The 22,661-nt window shown below is 53.3% G+C and overlaps 1 protein-coding gene and 4 non-coding genes across 5 annotated transcripts; all 5 read left to right on the plus strand.

The window, feature by feature from the left end:
* Window positions 1-4,856: 4,856 nt before the first annotated feature.
* Window positions 4,857-10,532, plus strand: Rpl3 (ribosomal protein L3). Its single transcript, XM_003470506.5, has 10 exons — window positions 4,857-5,008; window positions 5,827-6,019; window positions 6,497-6,665; window positions 7,251-7,386; window positions 8,092-8,278; window positions 8,576-8,736; window positions 9,440-9,541; window positions 9,849-9,944; window positions 10,200-10,319; window positions 10,433-10,532. Exons 1-10 carry the CDS (start codon window positions 5,006-5,008, stop codon window positions 10,475-10,477), a joined length of 1,212 nt encoding a protein of 403 aa, XP_003470554.1. The 5' UTR covers window positions 4,857-5,005; the 3' UTR covers window positions 10,478-10,532.
* On the plus strand, window positions 5,457-5,520 carry LOC111757036 (small nucleolar RNA SNORD43). Its single transcript, XR_002791423.1, has one exon. It is a non-coding gene; the product is annotated as a small nucleolar RNA SNORD43 (small nucleolar RNA).
* Window positions 7,196-7,250, plus strand: LOC111757057 (small nucleolar RNA U82P). The gene has a single exon (XR_002791440.1). It is a non-coding gene; the product is annotated as a small nucleolar RNA U82P (small nucleolar RNA).
* On the plus strand, window positions 8,316-8,409 carry LOC111757051 (small nucleolar RNA U83B). Its single transcript, XR_002791435.1, has one exon. It is a non-coding gene; the product is annotated as a small nucleolar RNA U83B (small nucleolar RNA).
* LOC111757050 (small nucleolar RNA U83B) lies at window positions 9,667-9,760 on the plus strand. The gene has a single exon (XR_002791434.1). It is a non-coding gene; the product is annotated as a small nucleolar RNA U83B (small nucleolar RNA).
* Window positions 10,533-22,661: the final 12,129 nt, after the last annotated feature.

The following is a 22,661-nucleotide window of genomic DNA, read 5'->3' on the forward strand; positions in this document are numbered from 1 at the left end:
TCAACATTAGTAAGCAAAAAATGAAGCCAAGTGTGGTAGTGCACATCTGTAATCCTAGCACCCAGGAGGCTGAGGCAGGAGAATCACCAACAGCCTGGGTTACTAGTGAGTGTTAAACCTCTACATAGTGAGATTCTCTCAAAAACAAACAGACAAACAGACACAAGAGTAAACAGAATTTAAAAAATAAAAAAAAAATTAAAATGATGTGACTAGGGCTGGGAAATAGTTCAGCAACACAGCACCTGCCTGGTAAATGCAAGGTCCTAAGTTTGCGTTCCAGTACCAAAAAAAAAGAAATACAATAGAAAATGATGTGACTGGCCAGGGATTTAGCTCAGTGGCCTAAGTGCCTGCCTGGCAAGCATGAGATTGTAAGTTTGATCCCTGGTACAAAAAAAAAAAAAGTTGGTGGTTCAACTCAGTGGTATAAGCGCCAATCTAGCAAGTGCAAGGTCATGAGTTTGATCCCCAGTACCCCCCCCCAAAAAAAAAGAAAGAAAGAAAGAAAGAAAGAAAGAAAATGATGTGACTAAGATGGATAGAGAAAATGGAAGCGTTCTGTGAGGCTGAGGCAGGATTATTACGAATTGCAACCTAGATGGGTGTGGTGGCACACATCTGTAATTTCAGTACTCAGGAGGCTGAAGCAGCAGGATTGTTCCAAATTTGAGACCATCCTGTGCTACAAAGTGAGCTCAAGGCTAGCCTGAACTACATACACAGTGAAACCCTGTCTCAAAAAGACAAAAAACAAAACAAAACAAAATCAAGCTCAGCCTGGGCAACTGAGTTACTGAATGAGACTCTACCTTAAAGTAAAAAACAAAAGAACAACAGCAAAACAAACAAACAAAAGTCCCAGAAAGTTCTGGAGAAGTAGCTCAGTGCAAAGGGCCTGGGTTCAACTCTCAACACTGAAGAAAAAAAAATGTGACAATGTTGGCAGATTTTGGAATAAGGAAAAGAGATTACTGGCTTTGCTTTCAGCGACAGGCTAGAGCTCCAGGATTACCGAGTTCTGCGTGTGGATTAAAGGCTCTGCTCTGTCCTCAGCGTTCTTTACAACGCTGTACGTTGAGGATAAAGACAGCACAGCGAGGAATCTATCTACATACATGCAAACACATTCCTTCCTGCGCAGGGCCAGGTTTACACTCATCAGAGAAACATCTAGTTCTTTGTCTTAATTAATGAGCTAAATATAACCTTTGACATATATTTACTTTATGTCAGGATGAGAGTAAAAAAATTTTTTTCTTTTTCTTTCTTTTTTTATTTTATGAGACAGGGTTTCGCCGTGCAGTTCAGGCTGGATTCGTTACATAGCTCAGGCTGGCCTGGAACTTCCAGGAAATCCTGTCTCAGCCTCCCAAGTGCTGGGATTACAGGCATGCACCACCACACCCAATTGAGAGTCAAATTTAACTTCTCCTTGGGGCTGGGGATTTAGCTCAGTGGCATAAGCACCTGCATTACAAGCAGGCGGTCGTGAGTTCGATCCCCGGTACTGATTAAAAGTTAAAAAATTTATCTTCTTCTCTGTTTCCTTCCCTCCCTTCCTCGGCCAGTACTGGGGTTGGAACTCAGGACCTTCAAACTGAGCTACATTCCCGGTCCCATTTTATTTTTTGAGACAGAGCCTTGCTAAATCACTATATTGCCCAGGCTAGGTTTGAATTTGTGATCCTCAGGCCTTAGCAGTGAGTTCAAGGCTGCTCTGGGCTACATGGTGAGTTTGAGGCCAGTTTGAACTACAAGGGGAGGGGCTAGGGAATTTAGCTCAGCGGCATAAGGACCTGCCTTGCAAGCACGCGGTCGTGAGTTCAATCCCCGGTACCGATAAAAAAGAAAAAGACAAAAAAAAAAAAAAAAACAACCAACTATACAAGGGGAGGTCCTGTCTCAAAACAAAATCACCACTCAACTTCTCCCTTTCTCTTACAAAGCTCCCCGGCCTACACTGGGCTGCTTTCAATTATGCAGAGGTTGAAGAGGTGCAGAAGCCTCCAATTGGACAGAGCTGTTTAGAGACCCAAAGGCCATCTTGCTTGGCCTGCTGTTCCACACTTCTGGCTTTACCTGGCCATAGCCAGCTCTGTCCTTCAGGTATTTGAGCAAAACCTTGCACTTTTCCCACTGCTTCTAATACCATAAGTTCTGTTTTGAAAATCAGGATTGATGAGGGGCTGGAGATTTAGTTCAGCGGTATAAGCGCTTGCCTTGCAAGCCTGGGGTCGTAAGTTTGATCCTGAGTACCGATTAAAACAAAACAAAAAAAAAAAAACCAAGGTGCTGGGGATTTAGCTCAGTGGCATAAGCACCTGCCTTACAAGCAGGCGGTCATGAGTTTGATCCCTGGTACCGATAAAAATGAAAAAGACCAAAAAAAAAAAAAAAAATCGGAATTCATGGATGACCATGATAAATAAAGTCTTCCCATTTCTTCCCAGACTAGGTGTATACTTTTTGTATTCTTTCTGCCAAGATATTAACCTCTTGGCCTCAAGCTTAGTTTTCTCTGCAAAGAGGGGTAATACAGGTCATAATCCTTTGTTTCATTCTTTTAAAAAAATACTTAAATTATTTGGCAGCAAGAGCCAGCATGTTAGACAAGTGCTCTACTACTGAGCTACACCTCCAGCCCCTAATCCACTTTATTTTTTGCTTTTTGAGATAGGGTCTCACTTTGTAGTTCAGCCTTGAGTTCACAGTATAGCCCAGGCTGGCCTTGAACTCAGGGCAATCCTTCTGTCTCAGCCTCCCAAGTACTGGGATTACAGGTGTGCAGTGCTATATAATATGCTGGCCCCATGTTCCTGGTTTTTTTTTTTTTTTTTTTTGGTCTTTCATTTTTATTGGTACCAGGGATCAAACTCAGGACTGCCTGCTTGCAAGGCAGGTGCTTATGCCGCTGAACTAAACCCCAACTCCAAGGAATCACTTTCTTGGTTCCAGGTCTTGATGTCCCTGGCGGAAGAATTTAGTCAAGACATACATAGCTGTGCAAAAGTACAGGTAGAAATTATTGTAAAGTAGGGGCTGGGGATTTAGCTCAGCGGCATAAGCGCCTGCCTTGCAAGCAGGCAGTCGTGAGTTCAATCCCTGGTACCGATAGAAAAAGACAAAAAAAAAAAAAAAAAAAAAAAAAAAGAAAAGAAATTATTGTAAAGTAGATACAGTCACACCTTCAAGGAAAAACATACACAAAACCTGGGCGTGGTGGTACATGCTTGTTCCAGCGCTCAGGAGACTGAGGCAGGAGGATCACAGTGAGTTTGAGGCCAGCCTGAACTATATATGAGAACTTTGTCTAAAAACAACAAAACCCCCGCAAACAACAATAACAACACACACACACACAAACACACACACGTTAATCCTGGGGTTCAGGGAATTAGGATAATGATGATGCTTATCAACATTTTACTTAGAATCGATTTGCGGGTTACAAATTGTTTCTGTCTTTTTTAGATGGAAGAATTAATAGTTTGTTTTTTTTTTTTTTTTGTTTTTTTTTTTGGTCTTTATCATTTTTATCGGTACTAGGGATTGAACTCACGACTGCCTGCTTGCAAGACAGGTGCTTATGCCGCTGAGCTAAATCCCCAGCCCCAGAATTAATAGTTTTAATCATGGAAAAAACTTTGGAACGGTAAGTTCTTAATTCAAACCAGGTCCCAGTCCAACAAAGGAGAGTTTTTTTAAAAAGTAGTTCCTTCCCTGATTTCATTGGGCTGCAGGTTATAGGAGCCAGGAATGCTGTATGCCTGGTTTGGAACCTAGCTGTTCAGGTATCAGGAATGTACATATGTAATCTTAAAATGCCATTGTGCTCTATGAGATAGCTTTTTGAGACCTAACAAAAGATTATATTAGACACTGAGATGTTTCCTAACATACAACACATACTATTTTAGACCCCAGCCCCCTCCCCTTCAAATTTACCAGTGTCCAAGTACCTGCCAAACAATAGATTCGTATTTCCATTCAAAAATATTAATGTGCCTAATTAGAAGGTACGTAATGTACAATATGTGCGTGCTGTTGCTCCATTTTAACTTTACATAAGCACAAACGATGCTGAATTCTGAAGCACGTCGGGTGCCAAAGATTTCCAGTAACAGGCTGAGGACGTAACAATGCTGCCCCTTGGGATGCTGTGAGGATTAAAGAAGAGCATTAAAAAAAACCCAAAAAAACAGAAATAGAAGCTAAGGCCAGGCCCAGAATGGCGATGACAGGGTGGAATGAAGGACACAGCCAGGTCAGGAGTCAGTGCCTAATACCTAGGAAACAGAGAAGCGCCAAGGGAAGCAAGCACATGATACTTGATTCTTACAAAGTTTTGCTGGGCTAGGTCATGACACAGATTTGGGAGACCCTGAAAATGAAGCGCGGGGCACTGCAGCTGGGCACTGCAATGGCCAAATGAGGCTTGATAGAGGCGTGGCCCAAATCGAGTTAACAAGCTGATTTGAGTCTTTTCACCCTACAGCTCGCTAGTATCTTCAATGGCGCTGCAAAATGGCAGCAACGCTTGGTATGTGTGTGTGTGTGTGTGTGTGTGTGAGTGGCTAAAATGGACCACCATATGTAAAAGAACCGTGGAAACGAAGCCCGCAAGAGTCCAAGCAAAAAGGCGACTGCGATCCCCACGAAGAGACGCAACGCAGCTATTTGATTTCATCAGATTTGACCGCTGCCGAACGCCGTACGTTGATCGCACTCCAAATCCTTACGCAGTATCCCCGCGGCTTTCACTAAGTTTGAACCCGACAACCCACCGTACGGTCTCTAACTCATTATCAGCAAAGAGGGCGTCGATTTGGGAATAATTTGGGCAAAGGACGGCGTGCGCGGAAGTGACGCGCGGAACCTGCCCTCTGACCTGACGTTGGTTGCGGGCGCGCGCTCGCACGCCGGAAGGGGCGGGGCTATCCATAACCTTATATAGTGAGAACCACGCTGCGCTCGGCCTCTACAGGCAGGACGAGACGACGAGATGGTATGTGGTGTATGGCGTTTTTGCTCTTGTTCCTGGAACCGCCATGGCGGAATCAGTAGTTTATCGTCGTCATCTCGGTTTGTCCTGCTCCAAAACCTTGATTAAGAAGTTCTGGGGACACAGCAGAGTCAGTGATTAGGGCTATTTTCTAGAAACTCTCAAGGTCTACGGAGAAGGGTGCGTGGATTAGTTTGCGGCCTACAGGTCGGCCAGAGAAAGGCCTCGGGGTGGGAGCAGGCCTCGAGGCTTTACATTTAATAAAACTGTCTTTCTCACCGGATTTAGTGATGAGGGCCCATGAATTCGCCTCGTCACGCGGCTTTCAGTGGGCTTACTGGATGTTTAGGATGGCGGGGCAGGCGGAAAGGGGAGATTGTGCTAGAATTGTGGACCCCGTGTTTTGAAATGCCTTGTTGCAAATCGTAAGCCCCCTGCAATTCCCAGAAACCACAAATGATGAACTTATTGACGGGCGGACAGAGACTGTGTGCTGATTGTCAAGTTCTGATTTGGCTCTGGGTTCTAGAGGCGCCTGTTGCTAGAACTGCAGGGTTCTGTAGAAAATAACACCCGCCACCGATTGTCATCGGGGTCATTCTTCCGAGATTCACACATAAATAAAGCCATTTGTTAAGTGGTTTATTGCCAGTATCTGGTGCTGTTTTGTGTTAGGGAAAATTACCTGGTTTATTTTCTTGTAAAACAGTTTCGTGTTCAGGTGTGGTGTTAGGCCAGGCTGCTTTTCGGGATTCAACATTGATGAGAACACCTAAAACTACAGAAGCCAGAGCTCAATTTGGTTATTTTCTTTCCCCCAGTCTCACAGGAAGTTCTCTGCTCCCAGGCATGGGTCTTTGGGCTTCTTGCCTCGGAAGCGCAGCAGCAGGCATCGAGGGAAGGTGAAGAGCTTCCCTAAGGATGACCCTTCCAAGCCCATCCACCTCACAGCCTTTCTGGGCTACAAGGCTGGCATGACCCACATTGTGAGGGAAGTTGATAGGCCAGGATCCAGTAAGTACACGTTGCATTGTCCTTAGGAGGATGGGAATGTTAAGCTTTAGGGCAGATTGGCCCTCCAAGGCTGCCTGTAGAGCCCTAGAACCTGCTGTGAGTAAATGTACTGACAGCCACAATAGTGTTTAAAAAAATAAAGTGCTTTGAGTTGCTGAGGCTGCAATAGAAACTGCCTTTCTGATAGGTTAACCTCAGCAGAACACAGCATTGTCTACTGAGCAAGTTAGGCACTTAATGCTGTTCTGATCCGAAATGAACTGTGTGTGACACCCTGCCTGTTGAGAGTTTTAAGTGCAGGCTCACGCAGAATGGGAGATTCACAAGGAGGGCAGTCCCCAGGGTGGCCCCACTTCTGTCAACTCTGAGTTGAAGCAAATTGTTGGCCTGGCCTAAATGGAGATTTGACTATTTTCTGCAGAACTCCTTGTGGGCATTTTTTGCCAGCTCGCTCAAGTCTGACTACTTTCTCTGCAGAGGTGAATAAGAAGGAAGTTGTAGAGGCCGTGACCATTGTGGAAACACCACCTATGGTGGTTGTAGGCATTGTGGGCTATGTGGAAACGCCCCGAGGCCTCCGGAGTTTCAAGACCGTCTTTGCAGAGCATATTAGTGATGAATGCAAAAGGCGCTTCTATAAGAACTGGTAGGTGGGGCTGGAGAACAGAGAGTGCCCAAGGAGGGCTCAGTTCTAGATGGGAGGAGCTGCTCCGTTTCCCAGCTTAGTTGCCCTCTAAACAGGCTAGCAACCTGGAGCAGCCAGCATCAGTGTGCAGACACTTGTCATGTGTGCAGGCTAGCTAGTGGGTGTTGGTTAGCAGAGAACCCAGTCACCCTGGGTTGCTGGGAAGTCCTGCATGGAGACAGCAGGTGTGGGATGATTGCACCACTGTGCTCATGGCAAGAGTGCGTGACCTTGGGTTGATAGCCCTTTTTCTGTGAGACTGCACCCACCCCCCAGATAGAAAAGGGAGCTTTCTCTGGTATCATGGAGCGAGAATTGTGTTGTGAATGTTTGTGGCTTATATTAACCTTGTGGCCCTCTGCTCAGCTCCGCTCAGCTTTGCCTGATGAGCTCCATCCAGGCTCCGCTTGCCGGTGGAAAAGGCTCCTTAGAAGCCGGCAATGAGCCCCATCCCCACGTGGTGCCAGTGTACCTTCCGCTGCCCCCGCAGAGGGGTGATGAAGGCCTGCACCCGCCCCCTTTCCCAACTCTGCTCTGCTCCTGAAGGCATAAATCTAAGAAGAAGGCCTTCACCAAGTACTGCAAGAAATGGCAGGATGACATGGGCAAGAAGCAGCTGGACAAGGACTTCAGCAGCATGAAGAAGTACTGTCAGGTCATCCGCATTATCGCCCACACCCAGGTAAGGGCCTGGCGTCCTGCCTAGTGCTGTGTGGGGTTCTCCTCTGCTGTGCAGGAACCAGAATCTTTTGGGAACTAAGGCTCACCTATATGGATGAACCAGCTAGGAACCTGACTGTGAGGTTGGAAGCTGCCTTGTGCCCTGGGGCCCTGCACTGGATGAGCTTTTCCACCAGCAGAGTGTGCTGTGTACTCAGATTCTCTGAAAGGGCAGCTGTAACCTACTTAACAAAGTGGAACTTGACCACCTGAAAGTCGGTCTGCAGTGGGCACGTGCTGGCCAGCCACTGTCACTTGAGTCAGACTTGATAAGAGCTATTTTTCTGTCCCTGTCCTGGCTGCGCATCCCTGGTTGCAGGGGTTCACTGGCTGTGTGTTGAGGGACAGATCCTGTAGTGGGTGCATTGCCCTTGCTGAGGGCCCCAAAAGTTCGAACCCCAGAATTTAAAGGGGAACCGGGGGGGGGGTATCACAGTCTAACTCTGGACCTTGTGCTTGTCAGCCAGGTGCTACACTGCTGAGCTATATCCCCAGCCCCTTGATGGGGAATTTTTCCTGTGAGCAAAAATGAAGGTGGTCCCTGTCCTTCAGAGAGGTGCAGAGTGACTGTGATGTCTTTGATACTTGACTGCTTCACCCAGTGTCAGTTCCTCCCCCAGAGGAGCCTTCGAAGCTGAGCTAAGCTGCATCTGCTCCTGTCTTCCAGATGCGCCTGCTTCCGCTGCGGCAGAAGAAGGCCCACCTCATGGAGATCCAGGTGAACGGAGGCACCGTGGCTGAGAAGCTGGACTGGGCCCGGGAGAAGCTGGAGCAGCAGATCCCTGTGAGCCAGGTGTTCGGGCAGGACGAGATGATCGATGTCATCGGGGTGACCAAGGGCAAAGGCTACAAAGGTGAGCTTTGCTGTGGGTCTGGGGCAGGGTGGGCCTGGCTGTTCTGTGATGAGGTCCTGGGATGTGTGCTGGGCATAGCACCCGAGTCAGACTGAGGAGCCTTTCCTTGTTGCCTTCCTTCTGAGAACAGCCCTGCCCTGCAAAGGTGACATCCTGCGGTGCCCTGGGGCTCTGGTAGCCCACTGCAGAAAGCAAACCTGAGCTCAGGCTGTGCTCCAGGGTGTGGGGTAATGTGGACAGGCAGAGCCAGAAGGACCAGGCCTCTGATGGCATAGTGATGACATGTGTCCTCTCCAGGGGTCACCAGTCGCTGGCACACCAAGAAGCTGCCCCGCAAGACCCACCGAGGTCTACGCAAGGTTGCCTGTATTGGAGCGTGGCACCCTGCCCGTGTGGCCTTCTCTGTGGCCCGTGCGGGGCAGAAGGGCTATCATCACCGCACGGAGATCAACAAGAAGGTGAGCGCCCTCCTGGGAAGGGGGAGTGATGTGTTGGGGTGGGTGTGGGGTCTGGTCCCTGACACTGCTCATTTTGTCAGCCAGTTTGGGTCGCTGGGTGTGATAAATGTAGAGATGCATCCTTGCTGTGACTTGGAAATAAAGAGACCAGTGAGAGGTTTGGAGAGCCAGCCCTGCCTTCACTGCCTCTTAGTCAGCAACAGCGTCTGCCCAGCACCCCAGGCATTTCCAGGGAACAGGTCCAGGGCTCCTGTCCATACACATGGTCAGGCTGGTGCAATAGGAGGTGCTTTAATTTTGGGGTGCTGGGGAATCAAACTTTATTACGGAAGAAGGCATTTAACAATAGGAACCGAGGAGCAGCCGGTGTGGTTTAAATGAAAGTTTTCCAGGGCCTTAACAGTTCTGTGACTTGGGTAGCGGCGGCTGTGTGGTATTAGGACACAAAGGCCCCAGCATTTATGTCCTGTTTGTGTGGTACTAGGCATTGGTCCTGCATTGCATTCTAGGCCTTTTTTCTCCCCTTGAGAGACTGTCTTGCTCGGTCACTAAGTTGCCCCCTTTGGGCTCAAATTCGATTCTCCTGCCTCAGCTTCATGTGCCACCACACCTAGCTCCTAGTGGTGTAGTGCTTGCTTTGGACCTTCTAGACTGCCTGGCCTCCTCTTTCCTTCCCCATGCTGATCATGGTTTTTCTTGTCAGATCTACAAGATTGGCCAGGGCTACCTTATCAAGGACGGCAAGCTGATCAAGAACAACGCCTCCACTGACTACGACCTGTCTGACAAGAGCATCAACCCTCTGGTGAGTGCTGGGAGCATCCCGGGCCTGTGGAGGGTCCTAGGCGTGTGTCCTGCTTTGGCCAGGCTGGCTGTGGTCGCAGACCAGTCCCTGTGCAGTACCCAGCTCCTGCAGAAGGGTCTCAGGCAGCTGTTCCGTGATGAGGCCTTGGAATGCGCGCTGGGCACAGCGCCCGAGTCAGACTGAGGAACCATTCCCTGTTGCCTTCCTTCTGAGAACAGCCCTGTTGTCCTGTCCACTGGAGACAGTCTGCATCTGGGTGTTGTCTCCATTCTTCTGTGCTGACTCATGGCCTTGCTTTTTCCTGCAGGGTGGCTTTGTCCACTACGGTGAAGTGACCAACGACTTTGTCATGCTGAAAGGCTGTGTGGTGGGAACCAAGAAGCGGGTACTCACCCTCCGCAAGGTGAGTGGCTCTCAGCCGCCTGCCGTGGAGGCTCCCAGGGCCGAGTAGGCTGGAAGGGGCTAGGGTGACGTCCCCAGCTGACACAGGCTTTGGAGTTCAGGCTGAGGAAGTGCACTGTCTGGCTTGTGCAGCCTCCACTGCTTAATTCTGCTCATTAGCCTGTGGGACAGGGTGGGCAGAGCTGGGCTGTGTCCTGTGATGGGGTTGGAGCAGCTGCCCTGGGAGCCACAGCTGACCGCCCTCCTCGGCCCGCAGTCCTTGCTGGTGCAGACCAAACGGCGGGCTCTGGAAAAGATTGACCTCAAATTCATCGACACCACCTCCAAGTTCGGCCACGGCCGCTTCCAGACCATGGAGGAGAAGAAGGCGTTCATGGTGAGTGTCCCCACCTGCTGCTGTGCCAGCAGAGACTGGTCCCCTGGCTGTGGGTATTCAACCCCGCTGCTGTTCTTCCCGACTTCTAACCTTTTCCACCCATGTTTCTGCAGGGACCACTCAAGAAAGACCGCATTGCCAAGGAAGAAGGCGCTTAGCAGGAGCACCCTGGGCACCTGGTGGGCTCTCAATGAACAATGTTGTTTCCAATGACTCCTGTGTGTTCTGTGAGGGCTGGGATGGAGCTGTGCTGAGAGATAGACCCAGGTGGGGTGGCCAGTGTGGATGCCAGGACATCCCTGTGTGCATATCACCAGGGCGAGACAGACACGGACAGTTTGCTCTACACAGTTTGGGAGACAGCCCTGGGGCTGTGGAGTGGGATTTGGCGTTCTTCGTGCCTTTGTGGCACTGACGCATGTGGACACAGCTGGCCCTAGAGCTGCCTGGTGTGCACAGAGGTTATTGATCCCCCCAAGCCAGTTCCCATGTGACTTTAAGGTTTTTTGTTGTTGTTTTGTTTTGTTTTTTCTTTTTTTTCCTCTGTACCGGGGAGTGAACTCACGACTGCCTGCTTGCAAGGCAGGTGCTTATGCCACTGAGCTAAATCCCCAGCCCCTGACTTTAAGGTTTTTTAGCCCAGCTGCCGGCTCAGGCCCTGGGCAAGGGAGTGACTCGCTGGAAATGAGCTGGTTTGCCTTGAGAAAAGCCCTGGTAGGCTCTGTCTTCCAGGCACAGCTGGGTCACCTGTCCAGGCCTTCATGGCTGGGGTGGGGTAGCCCATGTTATCACTCAGGAGCTCACACAACAGAAATGACCTCTGCATGTAGAGGACATAATTGGTCCCTTGTGACTGCAACCCCTGATTGCCTTTCTCAGCGCCACAGGGCAGCTCTCCTTGTCACCTGGGTACTTAAGGTTAGTGTACTGGTGGCAAGACATCTGCCTGTGGAGTGAACCTTCACACATGAGTGCCTGAGGTCCTGGAGTGTCCGAGGGACAGGTGTCTTGAGTAGGTGAGGAGGGCAGGTCTGGGCCTTGCCAGGCTCCATGTGTGTACTTTGAGACAGTGTCACTGCAGCCCAGGCTGCTGCCACCCGGCTGGGCTCCATGTGTATTTGTTTTGGGGAGACCATTGCCCTATGTCCTGATTACTGCACTTGAAGGCTGTGGCCACCAGGGGGTGAAAGTGCAGCATTCAGCCAGACTGCCCCTTCCCTAGCCCATGTCACCCTTGCAGGGAGCCGGGCCTGGGCTGTGCCTCCAGACCCAGTCCTGAATTAGGGAGCCCTGTTCAAACCCTTGACCCTCAGCCTGTGGCCTCCCATCTTTAGGATGGTCCTGGAACCCTGCTGTCCACCCATAACTGAGGAAGAAATGCTTTACCCAGAGTGCTACCGAGCTGGTGGCCTGGACAAGGAGGATATGGGTGCCAGAGTCCAGGCCCAGGGCGGTCTCCCCAGGCTGGGTGCAGCACCAGCCTAGTGCCCCAAGACTCATGGCCATCCATCCCTTCTCAGGCTTGCCTGCTCTGAAGACCCGTGTGGGGACTGGGTTACAGAGGGGTCAGTTAAAGCTGCCACCATGGCACCAGTGAACATCTCAACCTTGAGGTCCCAGTTGAAGAGAAGATGGCTTTAGGAGTAAATAGGTCACTGCGTGAAGGCCTGTCTGCAAAGGCCCTGGGGCCAGGTAAGGCTCCAGGGGTTTTATGACTGCAGAGCCCCTGACTTGGCAGCACTAAAACTGGTAGCTATTCTGGGAAAGTAAATAGAACCCTGCAACCCCGGGGGATCTATGGGGTCCTGGCAGGGGATGCGATGCTGGTCACTGTCACTTGCCACACTACCCAGTGCATGTGTGCACTTTCCGTGACACCAGCTTTGCAAGAAACCCCAGGTGGGCCTCAGGGAAGTAAGTCTTCAGGTGACAACATAGAACCTCATTCCAATCCTAAAAAGAAAATACCTGCTGGGAATTTGAGCAAGTGGGGACAGGGTCGCGGCAGCACGGGAGCTGCCATTACCTTAAAAGGTGCGAGGGAGCTAGTGTCCTGGTGCTCACCTGGAAATGGCCCAGTGCAGGCGGCAGGCCAGGCCGGCTGTCTGCCAGCTCAAGGGGTCCTGAGGCCCTGCCCTCTGTCCCTTCCCTAGGGCCCCAGCACCCCTCCAGTGGTTTGCTGCAGGCCGCTGCTTGCCTGAAGCTTCCCGAGTTTCTCTGCACCGTGTCCTGATGTCTGGGCTGGCCACTTTTGGTTCAGCCTCTGCTCAAGTGGCTCCTTCCCTTTGGCCAGGCCCAGGAGCCCAGGCTGTACCACAGAGGGAGAAGGGACTGGATCAAGCCCCTGGGAGTCCAGAAAGTGATGGGCTGAGTCCCAAAATGTGGGACGGAGGAAGAATCCAGAACCTTCCAGCACCCACCCTCCCCTTCCCTCCCATGAGAACCAGGTTCTTACTCGGTGGTGCCAGCTGCAGGTGGTCAGGATTGTGACTGCCTTGATCCCTGTCAGGCACTGAGTACCCTACGCAAAATTGAGGTTTCCAGGGCACTGCTGGAGATGGGTCCCACCATCACCCCATTTTATAGATGAGAAACAGGCACATCTATAATCCGTACTGTCAAGGCCAGTCTGGGCTATATAGTTGCAGAAGAGAACCTGAGGCTGGGGACAGGTAATGTGCTCGGGGCACACAGGTCTGGGCCCAGGTGTCCCTATCCAGGACTGGTGAGGCCTAGCAGGGGCATGGAAAATGGAGAAAGCACACTGCCTCAAGGGAGGAGAGTGCTCATCGTGTGCCCTGAGTTCTTAGTCGCTGTAGCCACCATTCCATTCCCAGAAAATGAGGCTGTTTGGGTCCGAGGCCTCTCTCAGTTCACATGCTGAAAACGCCCCAGCCAGGCCCCAAGGATGATGCTCCAGCCTGCAAGGAGGGAACAGGTACAGACGGCCAAGAGCAGCAAAGCAGGGATTCGGACTCTGGAACAAAGTGCTTACCTGCTGTCCCACTCTACCCTCACCGGGCAGTGCCACCAAGGCTGGTGATGAATGAGAGGCCGTGCTTCCCGGCAGCCCCTGTGGCCCAAGACTGATCCCCTTACTCCTGCCCAGCTCAGCTCCAGCTGTGACCTGTTAGCTTCCTGATGCCAGTGGCAGGGACTGGTGCCCCAGGTACCACAGCAGCCCCACCCTCCTGGGGCAGTGGCTGACACCACCAGACAGGAGAGAGGGCCCTCCCTGCCCTCTGCTCAGCCAGTGGTGTGGGGGCCACTGACCCGGCTCCCCATCCTCACTGGCCACCACCTGGCACTGGTGGTCTCCTCCGGCATGTCTGCCCGCCACTCCTGAGTCATCACTCAGCACAGGAGAAGAGACGGGGAGGTGGTCACAAATAGTGACAATGACAGCCAGGATGGCTGAAGTTTCTCCCCAGCCATGGGCCAGGCAGGATGTGCTGGAGACCCCGCCACAGGAAAAAGGACATTACCACCACCACCCCACAGCTCCCAGGAAGGCGCCAGTCCCCATGGACACCTCCGGACATGGGCACGACCCCATCCTGGCCCAGCCCCTGTGACCATGTCCATGATGGGGACCCCCATGTCCATGGGGTCCCACAGGCCGTTCATAGATGGATGTCATCATCTGGAAGCATCACCGCAGATCAGGAACTTCCAGCACTGGGTGAGAAGACTTCAGCGCACTGCTGGCCACCCTGACCAGAAGGGGTCAGCAGCCAGGCTGATGTCCCTAGAGGTCAGCGTCCTGGGTTCAGGGCTGGGGGAAGGGTGGTCTGAGGCTGTGGAGGGGCAGACAGGAAGCCTAAAGCCCCCCTCTAAGTGCTTTATGGATATGAACAGTTCTGTGGTTCCACGCAGCACCTGCATTCCCACACCGACAGAATTTATGAGGCACCCAGTGTGTGCCAGGAAGTCAGGGCTTCTCACAGGCTCACCCCAATCTATCACTCTCGGGGGTGTAGCAAAAGTTCATTCATTATTGTTACCATGTTTGCAGTGCTGGGGATCAAACCTAGGCTACAGTGAAAATTAAATGAATTTATATTTATTATTTTTTAATACTTTTTTTTTCCCTGGTTCTGGAGATTGAACTCACAACCTTGTGCATGCCAGGCAGGTGCTTATGCCACTGAGCTAAATCCCTGGCTATTAATATTTTTTTTTTTGAGACAAGTTCTTCCTATGTAGTTCAAGCTAGCTTTAAATTCACTATGTAGACTGAACTGGCTTTGAACTCAGTGATCCTTCTGCCTCAGCTTCCGGGTGCTATGATTATAGGTCTGCACCATCATGCCCAGCATTTTTGGGTGTGAGACAATCTTGCTATGTACTGTAGGCTGGCCTTGAATTTGCTTATGGAACCCAGGCCGGATGCCAACTCAGGGCAATTCTTCTGCTTCAGCCTCCCTAGTGCTGGGATTATAGGCATTCGCCACCACACTTGGTTTACTTTGTGTCTGAGACAGTGTTGGTTGTGTAATATCACCTGGCCTTGAATTTGCTCTGTAGCCCAGCTGGCCTTGAACCCACAGTGATCCCTGCTCATCAGCCTCCCAAGTGCTGGGATTACAGCTCTGTGTCGCCAGACCTCATCCAAGCGAAAGTCGGAGTATCCCTTGGGACTCTGGTCCCACACTTCTGGGTGGCTTCAGAGTTTAGAGAATTTCAGATTTTGGAATATCTTGCATAGGCTTTACCACTGAGCACTCTTAACCCAAAGTAGTAGCTTTCAAAAAGCTTTGGATTTGGGGCAGTTGGGGTTCAGGGTTTGGACTGGGGTGCTCAGCCTGGCGAGCATCACGTGCCCAGTGCAGGTCCAGGCAGGGACTCACCGCTCACTGTATGACCCCTTTGGGGCCGCTAAGGGCTTGGCGGGCATCGGGACTGCCCTCTGGGGTGAGGACATCGCCCCACCAGATACGCAGCTGGCAGATAGTTCTGCTTGGCCCCTTGCTCCTGAGCCCTTGATTTTATCTGAGAAGCCAGTGGCAGCAAATGAGTCCAAGGGTCAGCCCGGCCCACAGCCGTGTCTGGTGCAGCCTCAGTGTCACAAAATAAAACCGCCGGAGCTGATTTTGAAAGTACAAGAGCTCTCACTTTGAACTGGGATAGCTGGGATTTTTTCTTCACTGGGAAATGGACATTCTGGCTTTTTCTTATTTTTTAGAGAGTCTTGCTATGCAGCCCAGGCTGGCCTTGAACTCGTGATCTTCCTGCTTCAGCCTCCCGTGTGCAGGGATGACAGGTGTGCCATGCCTGGCTAATGTTTCAAAGTTTCCTTATTCCTGAGGACAAGCCAAGTTAATTAACCAGAGCTGTGATTTTTTTTTTTTTTTTTTGTCTTTTTCGTTTTTATCGGTACCAGGGATCGAACTCACGACTGCCTGCTTGCAAGGCAGGCGCTTATGCTGCTGAGCTAAATCCCCAGCCCCCCAGAGCTGTGATTTTTAAAAAGTATGTTTCCCCGGGGCCGGGGAGCCTTGGCGTGCTGTGAAGAGCTAGAGCTAGAGCTGCAGGAGGGGCCTCCCTGTGTCACTGCAAAAGAGCAAGTCCCAGGAAAATGCCCAAGTTAGGGCTACTTTCTCATTTCTTTTCCGTACATGTGAAATATTTTGGCTCATTTAAAACATGCAAGTGTTAAGCCGGGAGCAGTGGTGCATGTCTGTAATCTGAGTTGCTCAGTAGGCTGAGGCAGGAGGATCACTGCAAGTTTGAGGGCCAGCCTGGGGTACATAGTGAGATCCTGTCTCAAAAAACAAAACAGAAACAATTAGAAGACCCTATTCAGGTGGGTCCTTCCTCTGCTCTCAGCCCAAGTCCCCACAGCGGCCCTGACCCTGCTGCTGCCTGATCTTACCTCCTGCCCTCGCTCATGGTCTCACTGGCCTCCTTTCTGCTGCTCTAAGCGGGCAAACTGTTCCTGCCTCAGGACCTTTGCATTGGCAGTCCCTCTTCCTGGCCCGTTAGCCCCCTAAAAACACTCACAGCCGCCTTGTCTTCTGCTGCCCACACCCCGTCCCTCCTGGCCTGTGTCCCTTGCTGTAGCAGCTGCTGGTCAGGCTGGTAAGGACAGGGAGCTTTCAATTGGTCACTGTTGCCCAGGCTTCCAGAGAAGTAGGGGGCAGGCGGGATGTGGTCTGGAGTGCGTGAGAGAGACAAGAACCTCCAGGCAGCAGCGGATTCCTCAGTACAGATTTAGGAAAAGCAGAAGTGAAAGAGGCTCGGGCAGTGGAGGGCTTCCTGCGGCCGGGCTGGGCGAAGGCAGTGTCTGTGTCCCCGAGAGGCTGTGTGTGGCAGTGTGGTCTGCACATGACTGGCAGTGGCGGTGGGGGTGGGGTAGCTTCTGGGACAGGGCACATCTCAGGGCCTTGGAGGTTGAGCTAGGGGCCCCCTGCCCAGCCACCCCCAGTTCCCTGTCCATCCCCTCCCCAGGTGTGGGCCCTGAAGGGACTCTGGACTGGGCCTCCAGGATCCCCATCCCAGCTCTGTGCCTTACTGCATGCTGTGGAGGAAGTGAGTCAACCACACCATGCCTCAGTCTCCCAATCTAAAAAATGGGGAGAAGATTAGTTCCACTTCCTATTATTGCTCAGATGTGATGAACCAACGCAGGATGCCCCAGTGCTGGAGTGAGGGCTCCTAGGAAGTTGTCCCCTAAACACTCAGGCATGAGGTGACCAGTCCAGCAGAGGTGTGGAGGGAAAGTGCTGCAGGGCAGAGGGGGCCATGCCAGGCAGGATAGGCTCGAGTCCCAGGCTGTTTGGACTTTGCTTCGGGCAGTGGGGAGCCACAAGAGGTTTCAACAGAGGCCCAGAGGCTACTGCCCTCGGCTTCTGGGTCCAAGCAGATGGGGAGACAGTGGTGTCAGACAGAGCACAGACAGGAAGGAGACAGTGTCACAGGAACCGGTGAGAGGTGCTGCTGTGGGGGCTTGGGAAAGACCCAGAGGGCTTCCTAGAGGGGGACTCTGGCATGAGCCACAGTGAGGCCACAGGAACAGGAGGCTGAGACAGTAGGATCACAAGTTCAAGGCTAGTCTGAGCTACACAGCAAGATCCTGTCTCAAAAAACAGAACAAAAGAGTATCAGTGTGGGCTGATTTTGGGGAAACCACTGCCTCTGTGGTCTCGGTCCCCCTCCCTGCCCGACCTGGCTGGCTCTGCCTTTGTCTCTCTGCCCTGCCATTCTGCCGTCAGGGATGGGGACAAATGAGATTCACCAGGGCCCAACTCAGATGGGCCAAGACCCAGCTGCCTCAGTTTCCCCTCTGCACCAGGCTGGAGGTAGGGCAGAGAGCTCATAATGGTTGATTGTCAAAGGCCATGCACGCCTCAGGGGCCAGATGCCAAGGATTGTTCTCCAGTCCAAGGAGGGTGGGCCCTTCCTGCCAGGAGAAAATTCCAAGCTCCCGATGCCCCACGGGAGGGGAGAGATCCCGCCACCCCCGGTGACCACACACCCTCCGCGCCCAGCCGAGCCTTGGCATCCGCATTCTTTCTCTTGGCTTCTCTCCGCGGTGCAGGGGCCTCCTGGGTGGGAGGAGAGGCCCTGCACATCTCTGGTTGTGCTCGAAGCGCCTCTCTCCCCTCCAGATCCTCCTGGGGGCCTTGTTCAACAGCGCTCCTGGACGTGCTTGGCCTGGTCTGGGGAGTGTCCCATCCCCTGGAACGATGGGTTGTTACCCAGGAACTGGGGTTCTAAGAGCCCCTCAGGCTTCCCCCATCCAAGCTCCTGGTTTCTGGAAGATGCTGTGTCCCTGAAATTATCTGGTTCTAACCATTCTTGGGCCTGGGGCAGACAATACTCCCTGGTCCTGGGATTTTTCTGATGGTCAGAATGTGTGGTTTTAGAGTTTTTCTAGTTAGGGGTGGTAGGTGGGCATGGTGGCACACAGCTGTGATCCCAGCACCAGGGAGGCAGAGGCAGGGGACCGCAGTAAGGTTGAGGCCAACCTGGGCTACACAGTGAATTCAAGGCCAGTCTGAGGTACATGGCAAGACCCTGTCTCACTCCCCACCCCCCAACAAAAAAGTGCTTTGTTTCAGAAGTTGGTCCTGGTTGTCTGCGTTTGTGACACTGCCACGCTGTGGGTTGGGAGCATGGAGGTGCGGGGGGCCGGGGAGGGGCAGTGCGGGTGGGGGTGTGTGTGAAGGCCAGGTGCACTGGTGTGGGCGTTGGCAGCAGCTCTGTGCCAACAGCTGGGCAGGGGCCGCTGCCTGAGCCTATCACACCTGGCTGTGACCCAGGAAGGGGAGGGGACAAGGATAGAGGGGGCTCCAGGGGGCCACTGGTTCTGCCCTCCTGATGACCCCTTCCATTGCCTGTGAGCACACAGGGCTGAGCGGACCAGCCCGGGGCGGGGGCAGGGTTCAGACTCAGGGGCCAGGGACAGCCCAGGGCACACTCTGCCTCCTGGCTGTTGGTCTCCGGTTGCAGACTGACACCCGCTTCATCCCTGGTCTTGCTCCCAAAGCATCCCTGGCCATCTGGGATGAGTCAGGGGCTGATTTGGCCCCTGAAGGCCTCAATCTCCCCATCTGGGCATCTGCCATCCTCTGCCACCTGCCCAGGCTCCCCTGTTCCTTCCTGGCTTCCGTGATGGGGTGCCCACCTCTCCCAGCCCCACTTGGCGGCTGCCCAGCGGGCCGTGGGAGCTGGAATTCGGAGCGGTCCCTGGCGCATGCTGCTGCTCCCTCCTGCCTGCTGGGGCACCTCCTCTGGCTGGGGCCAGGAATTCCTCCTGCCTGCTCCCTGCAAGCCCCTGGGGGTGGGAAGGGTGCTGTGGGATGAGCCAGAGCACAGGCTGGAAGTGGGGAGTGGAGGGGAGGGAGCCATGGCCTGGGGACACCTGGCTGGCAGAGTGGAGGGCGAGGGGAGAGCCTTTCCCTGTGCTCAGGTGACTGGCTTGACTTCTTCTGTGCCCTTCTATGGGTTCATTCACAGACTCCATGCTTTTTTTGGAGGCAGGGTCTCTCTCTAGCCCAAGCTGGCCTTAAATTTACAATAATCCTCCTGCCTTAGCTTCCAAAGTTCTGACATTACAGATGTGTGCTATCTTAGTTACTTTTCTCTCATTGCTGAGACAAAATATCCAATGCCCAGAGTTAAGAGAAGAGAGATGTATTTAGCTCACAGTCTGTAGAGGTTTCAGTCTGCCATTGGCTGGCTGCAGGGCAGGGTGGCACATGCCAGAGGGGCAACCGTTGTTCGTGGCTGTGGAAGACAGCAAAAGCAACAAGGGGGAGGAGGGATAAGCCTCTTCCCGTCCCCTCTGTTACGTACCTTAGGGCAGGCGCAGCACTCACACGCTCCGTCCAGCATTGGACCCTGAGTCAGTCACAGACTCCAGATTCAGCCGCCTCTGATTAGCCTGCCCCACAAAGACATGAGGCTTTGGGGGGACATCCAGACACAAACCATAATGGCTGCTATGTCTGGTTCGACATGCATTTATTGAGCACCTATTATGTGCCAGGTATTACATTAGCTGCTGGAATACAGCTAGGGTGGGACAGGGAGAGTCACATTCTTGGTCAAAGACAGACATCTGGGGCCCCTTCTGCAGCAATGGGATCGGGAGCGTCTCTCAGAGGAGACGAGAGATAGGGACAGGCATGGATGACAAGAGGCTTTGAGAAGGGAGAGGCCAAAGATTCTGCAGGGCTGTGGGGAGGCAGGGAGGTCCAGGAAGGGGCGCAGTGGGCCCGGGAGTAGCAGCTCCCTCTCCTCGGGTCAGAGCTGGACTCCCAGGAGGGTCCAGGTCCGCAGCAGTGTTTGCTGAGGTCCAGGCTGTAATGTCCCTGCTGTTCCCAGGTGAAGTCCCTGGCGGGGAGCACAGGAGCCCATCGGTCTCCCGGGTAACCCAGGAGTGGAGTGCAGATTCCAGCGCAGCCTGGTGAAGGAGTGAGGAGGCGATGAGTAGGACGGGTTTCTGCGAATTTAAATACTTTAATAATGACTGGGTATAGCAGCCGGCTTGTAAAATTCCTGGAAATTCAGTAGCAGCTGAAGGAGATAAGGCTGCGGCCGGGTGGGGAGGAGGGCTCTGAGTGGCGTTCCTGGTCCTCTCACTCCAAGTCCTGGGTCCCCCTGGGGCGCAGTCCCTGCTGTCCGCTAGCCTTTGTGCTCACTAGCTGCCACCCAGCTGAGTGGGGTACAAGAGACCCCAAGACGTCCCAGGAACCTGGCCAGAGGGCAGAGTCTGGTTCTGGAGGATGGGCTGGTTTTGCTCCCAAATCTGTCATTTGCTGAGTCACCTCCACAGAGCCACCGCCCCCTCCTGGCCTCAGTTTCCCCATCTGTCAAGTCAGGCACCGTCCCAACCTCTGGCCTCTTAGTCTGGTTTCTAAGACACCCAGGTCTTTGGTTGTAGACTGCATTTGGGCTGGGGAAACTGATGCATTTCTAGCCCTGTTCCTCCCCTCGCCCTTTCCTGCTTCCAGACACTCACCGGGTCCTGCCTCAGCTCGCCCTGTCCTCCAGCTGTGCAGCCCCAGAGCAGTCTGGCTGGCCCGTGATGTCACTCCTGGGGAGACGTGACTTCAGGCGGGGTTTACCCTACCTCGGGCTCCTGCTCAGTGCCAGGACTTGCTCCCTCTGGGGAGCCCCCCACCCTGCTCACCTGCACCTTACCCGAGGTCCCAGGGCAGAGTGAGGAGCCCTCGCCAGCTGTGTGACCTTGGGCATGTCACTTTCCTGTGCCTGGCCTCAACTCTTCTGAAATAGGGGTCCATTCCTGTGCTGTGACCTTTAGGGTCCTTGTATTGGAGAGGAGGCAGGAGCCTGTGGGCAAGAGAAAATTGCACCAGCCATATGGATAATTCCTGTGACCCAACTGTCATGGTCTTAAACGCCACTGCTGCAGTGCTGCGACTGGTCACCTCCAGCCCTATCCTGGGCCCAAATGCCTCCTCCCATCTCCCATGCAGCTCAGCCCTGAGGCACAACTTGGGCCACCAACTTCCACCCTTTTCTTAAGTCAAAAGTCCTCTGTCACCTGGCACTGGCCACAGCCCAGTGACGTCCCAGGTGCAGAAGGCAGAGGACCACACTCCGCCCCTTCACACAAGGGTCAGGGCAGCTGGGCTCCTGGGAGTGCAGCCTCCCTGTACTCTGGGAGGCTGAGGCAGGAGTATTGTGTACCTGAACTCAGCCAGGACAGTTTAGTGACTTAGAGAAACCTTGTCACAGAATAAAAAATAAAAAAGGATGTCATGCACGGTGGCCCATGCCCATAATCCCAGCACTCTGGAGGTTGAGGCAGGAGGATTGCTGTAAATTCAAGGCCAGCCTGGACTATATACGGAGACCCTGTCTCAAAAAAATAAAATAAAATAAAATAAAAATAAAAGAATAAAAAGGGCCAATGATGCAGCTTAGTGTGAAAGGCCTGGGTTCAGTTCCCAGGATCACCCAGAAAAAGAGAGAAGAGAAAATACAAATCAGATAGCGAGGAGGAGGAGAGGGTGACAGCTGGGGTGCGGGGTGCTGGGGCCAAGGTGGCTCTGCCTGGACAGGGCCGTGAAGGAGGCCAGGGAGGAGCCGGCTCCCAGGGACGGTGCGGGGGGCGACGACAGTGTGGGTAGCGAGGGCCACTCAAGGGCCCTTAGCAGGCCTGCCGCAGGGAGGGCCTGGGGTGCCCGAGGAGAGGAGGGGGCTGCGGGACAGGGCAGCGGGGGAGGGGAAGGGAAGCGGCTTTCGGACGCTGTAGGTGGAGTCATCTTTATTAGCCGTGGGCACCCGGTCTCCTAAACCCCGAGGGCAGGGTGAGCCTGACCTGGCCTGGACCCCAGCTCGGAGTGAACACCTGTCCACACCCCAGCCCGGCCCGGGATCCACGCACTTGTGGACGGGAACGTGCCTGCCCGCCTCGGCTCTGCATCTCCACGGGCTGCTCCCGGTTGCTCCCTCCCTGCCCACACTGCTGAGCTGTTCCCCGCAGGGGCTGGAAAGCGCGTGGGCCGGACTCCGGATGACCCGGGCTGGCTGTCAGCTCAGCTGCCGCCTGCTGGGTGGCCTTGGCAAGCGGCTTCCCTCTCTCCATGTCAGCCTGCTGGTCGAGAAAATGGGGCAATGCAGGGGACCAGGTTGAGGGGGAGCCAGGTGAGCGGGCATAGGGCTGGGAGATGGCTGTGTCCCTAGGGAAGAGCGATTAATCCATTAACTGATTAATTAATCGGGGCTCCAGGGCCCTGGTATCAGATGGCAGTGTGACCTGGAGCACTTCCCTGCTGTGACCCCTGCTTGATTCCCATGTGCCTGGCACACTGCCCTTTGGGGCTGGGGACCCAGAGGGGTGTTTGGGGCCCCACCTGGGAAGGGGAG

Source organism: Cavia porcellus, unplaced genomic scaffold, assembly GCF_034190915.1.
Source record: "Cavia porcellus strain 051 isolate PalLab524CR breed Dunkin Hartley unplaced genomic scaffold, mCavPor4.1 scaffold_40, whole genome shotgun sequence".
In the NCBI taxonomy this organism is placed as follows: domain Eukaryota; kingdom Metazoa; phylum Chordata; class Mammalia; order Rodentia; family Caviidae; genus Cavia; species Cavia porcellus.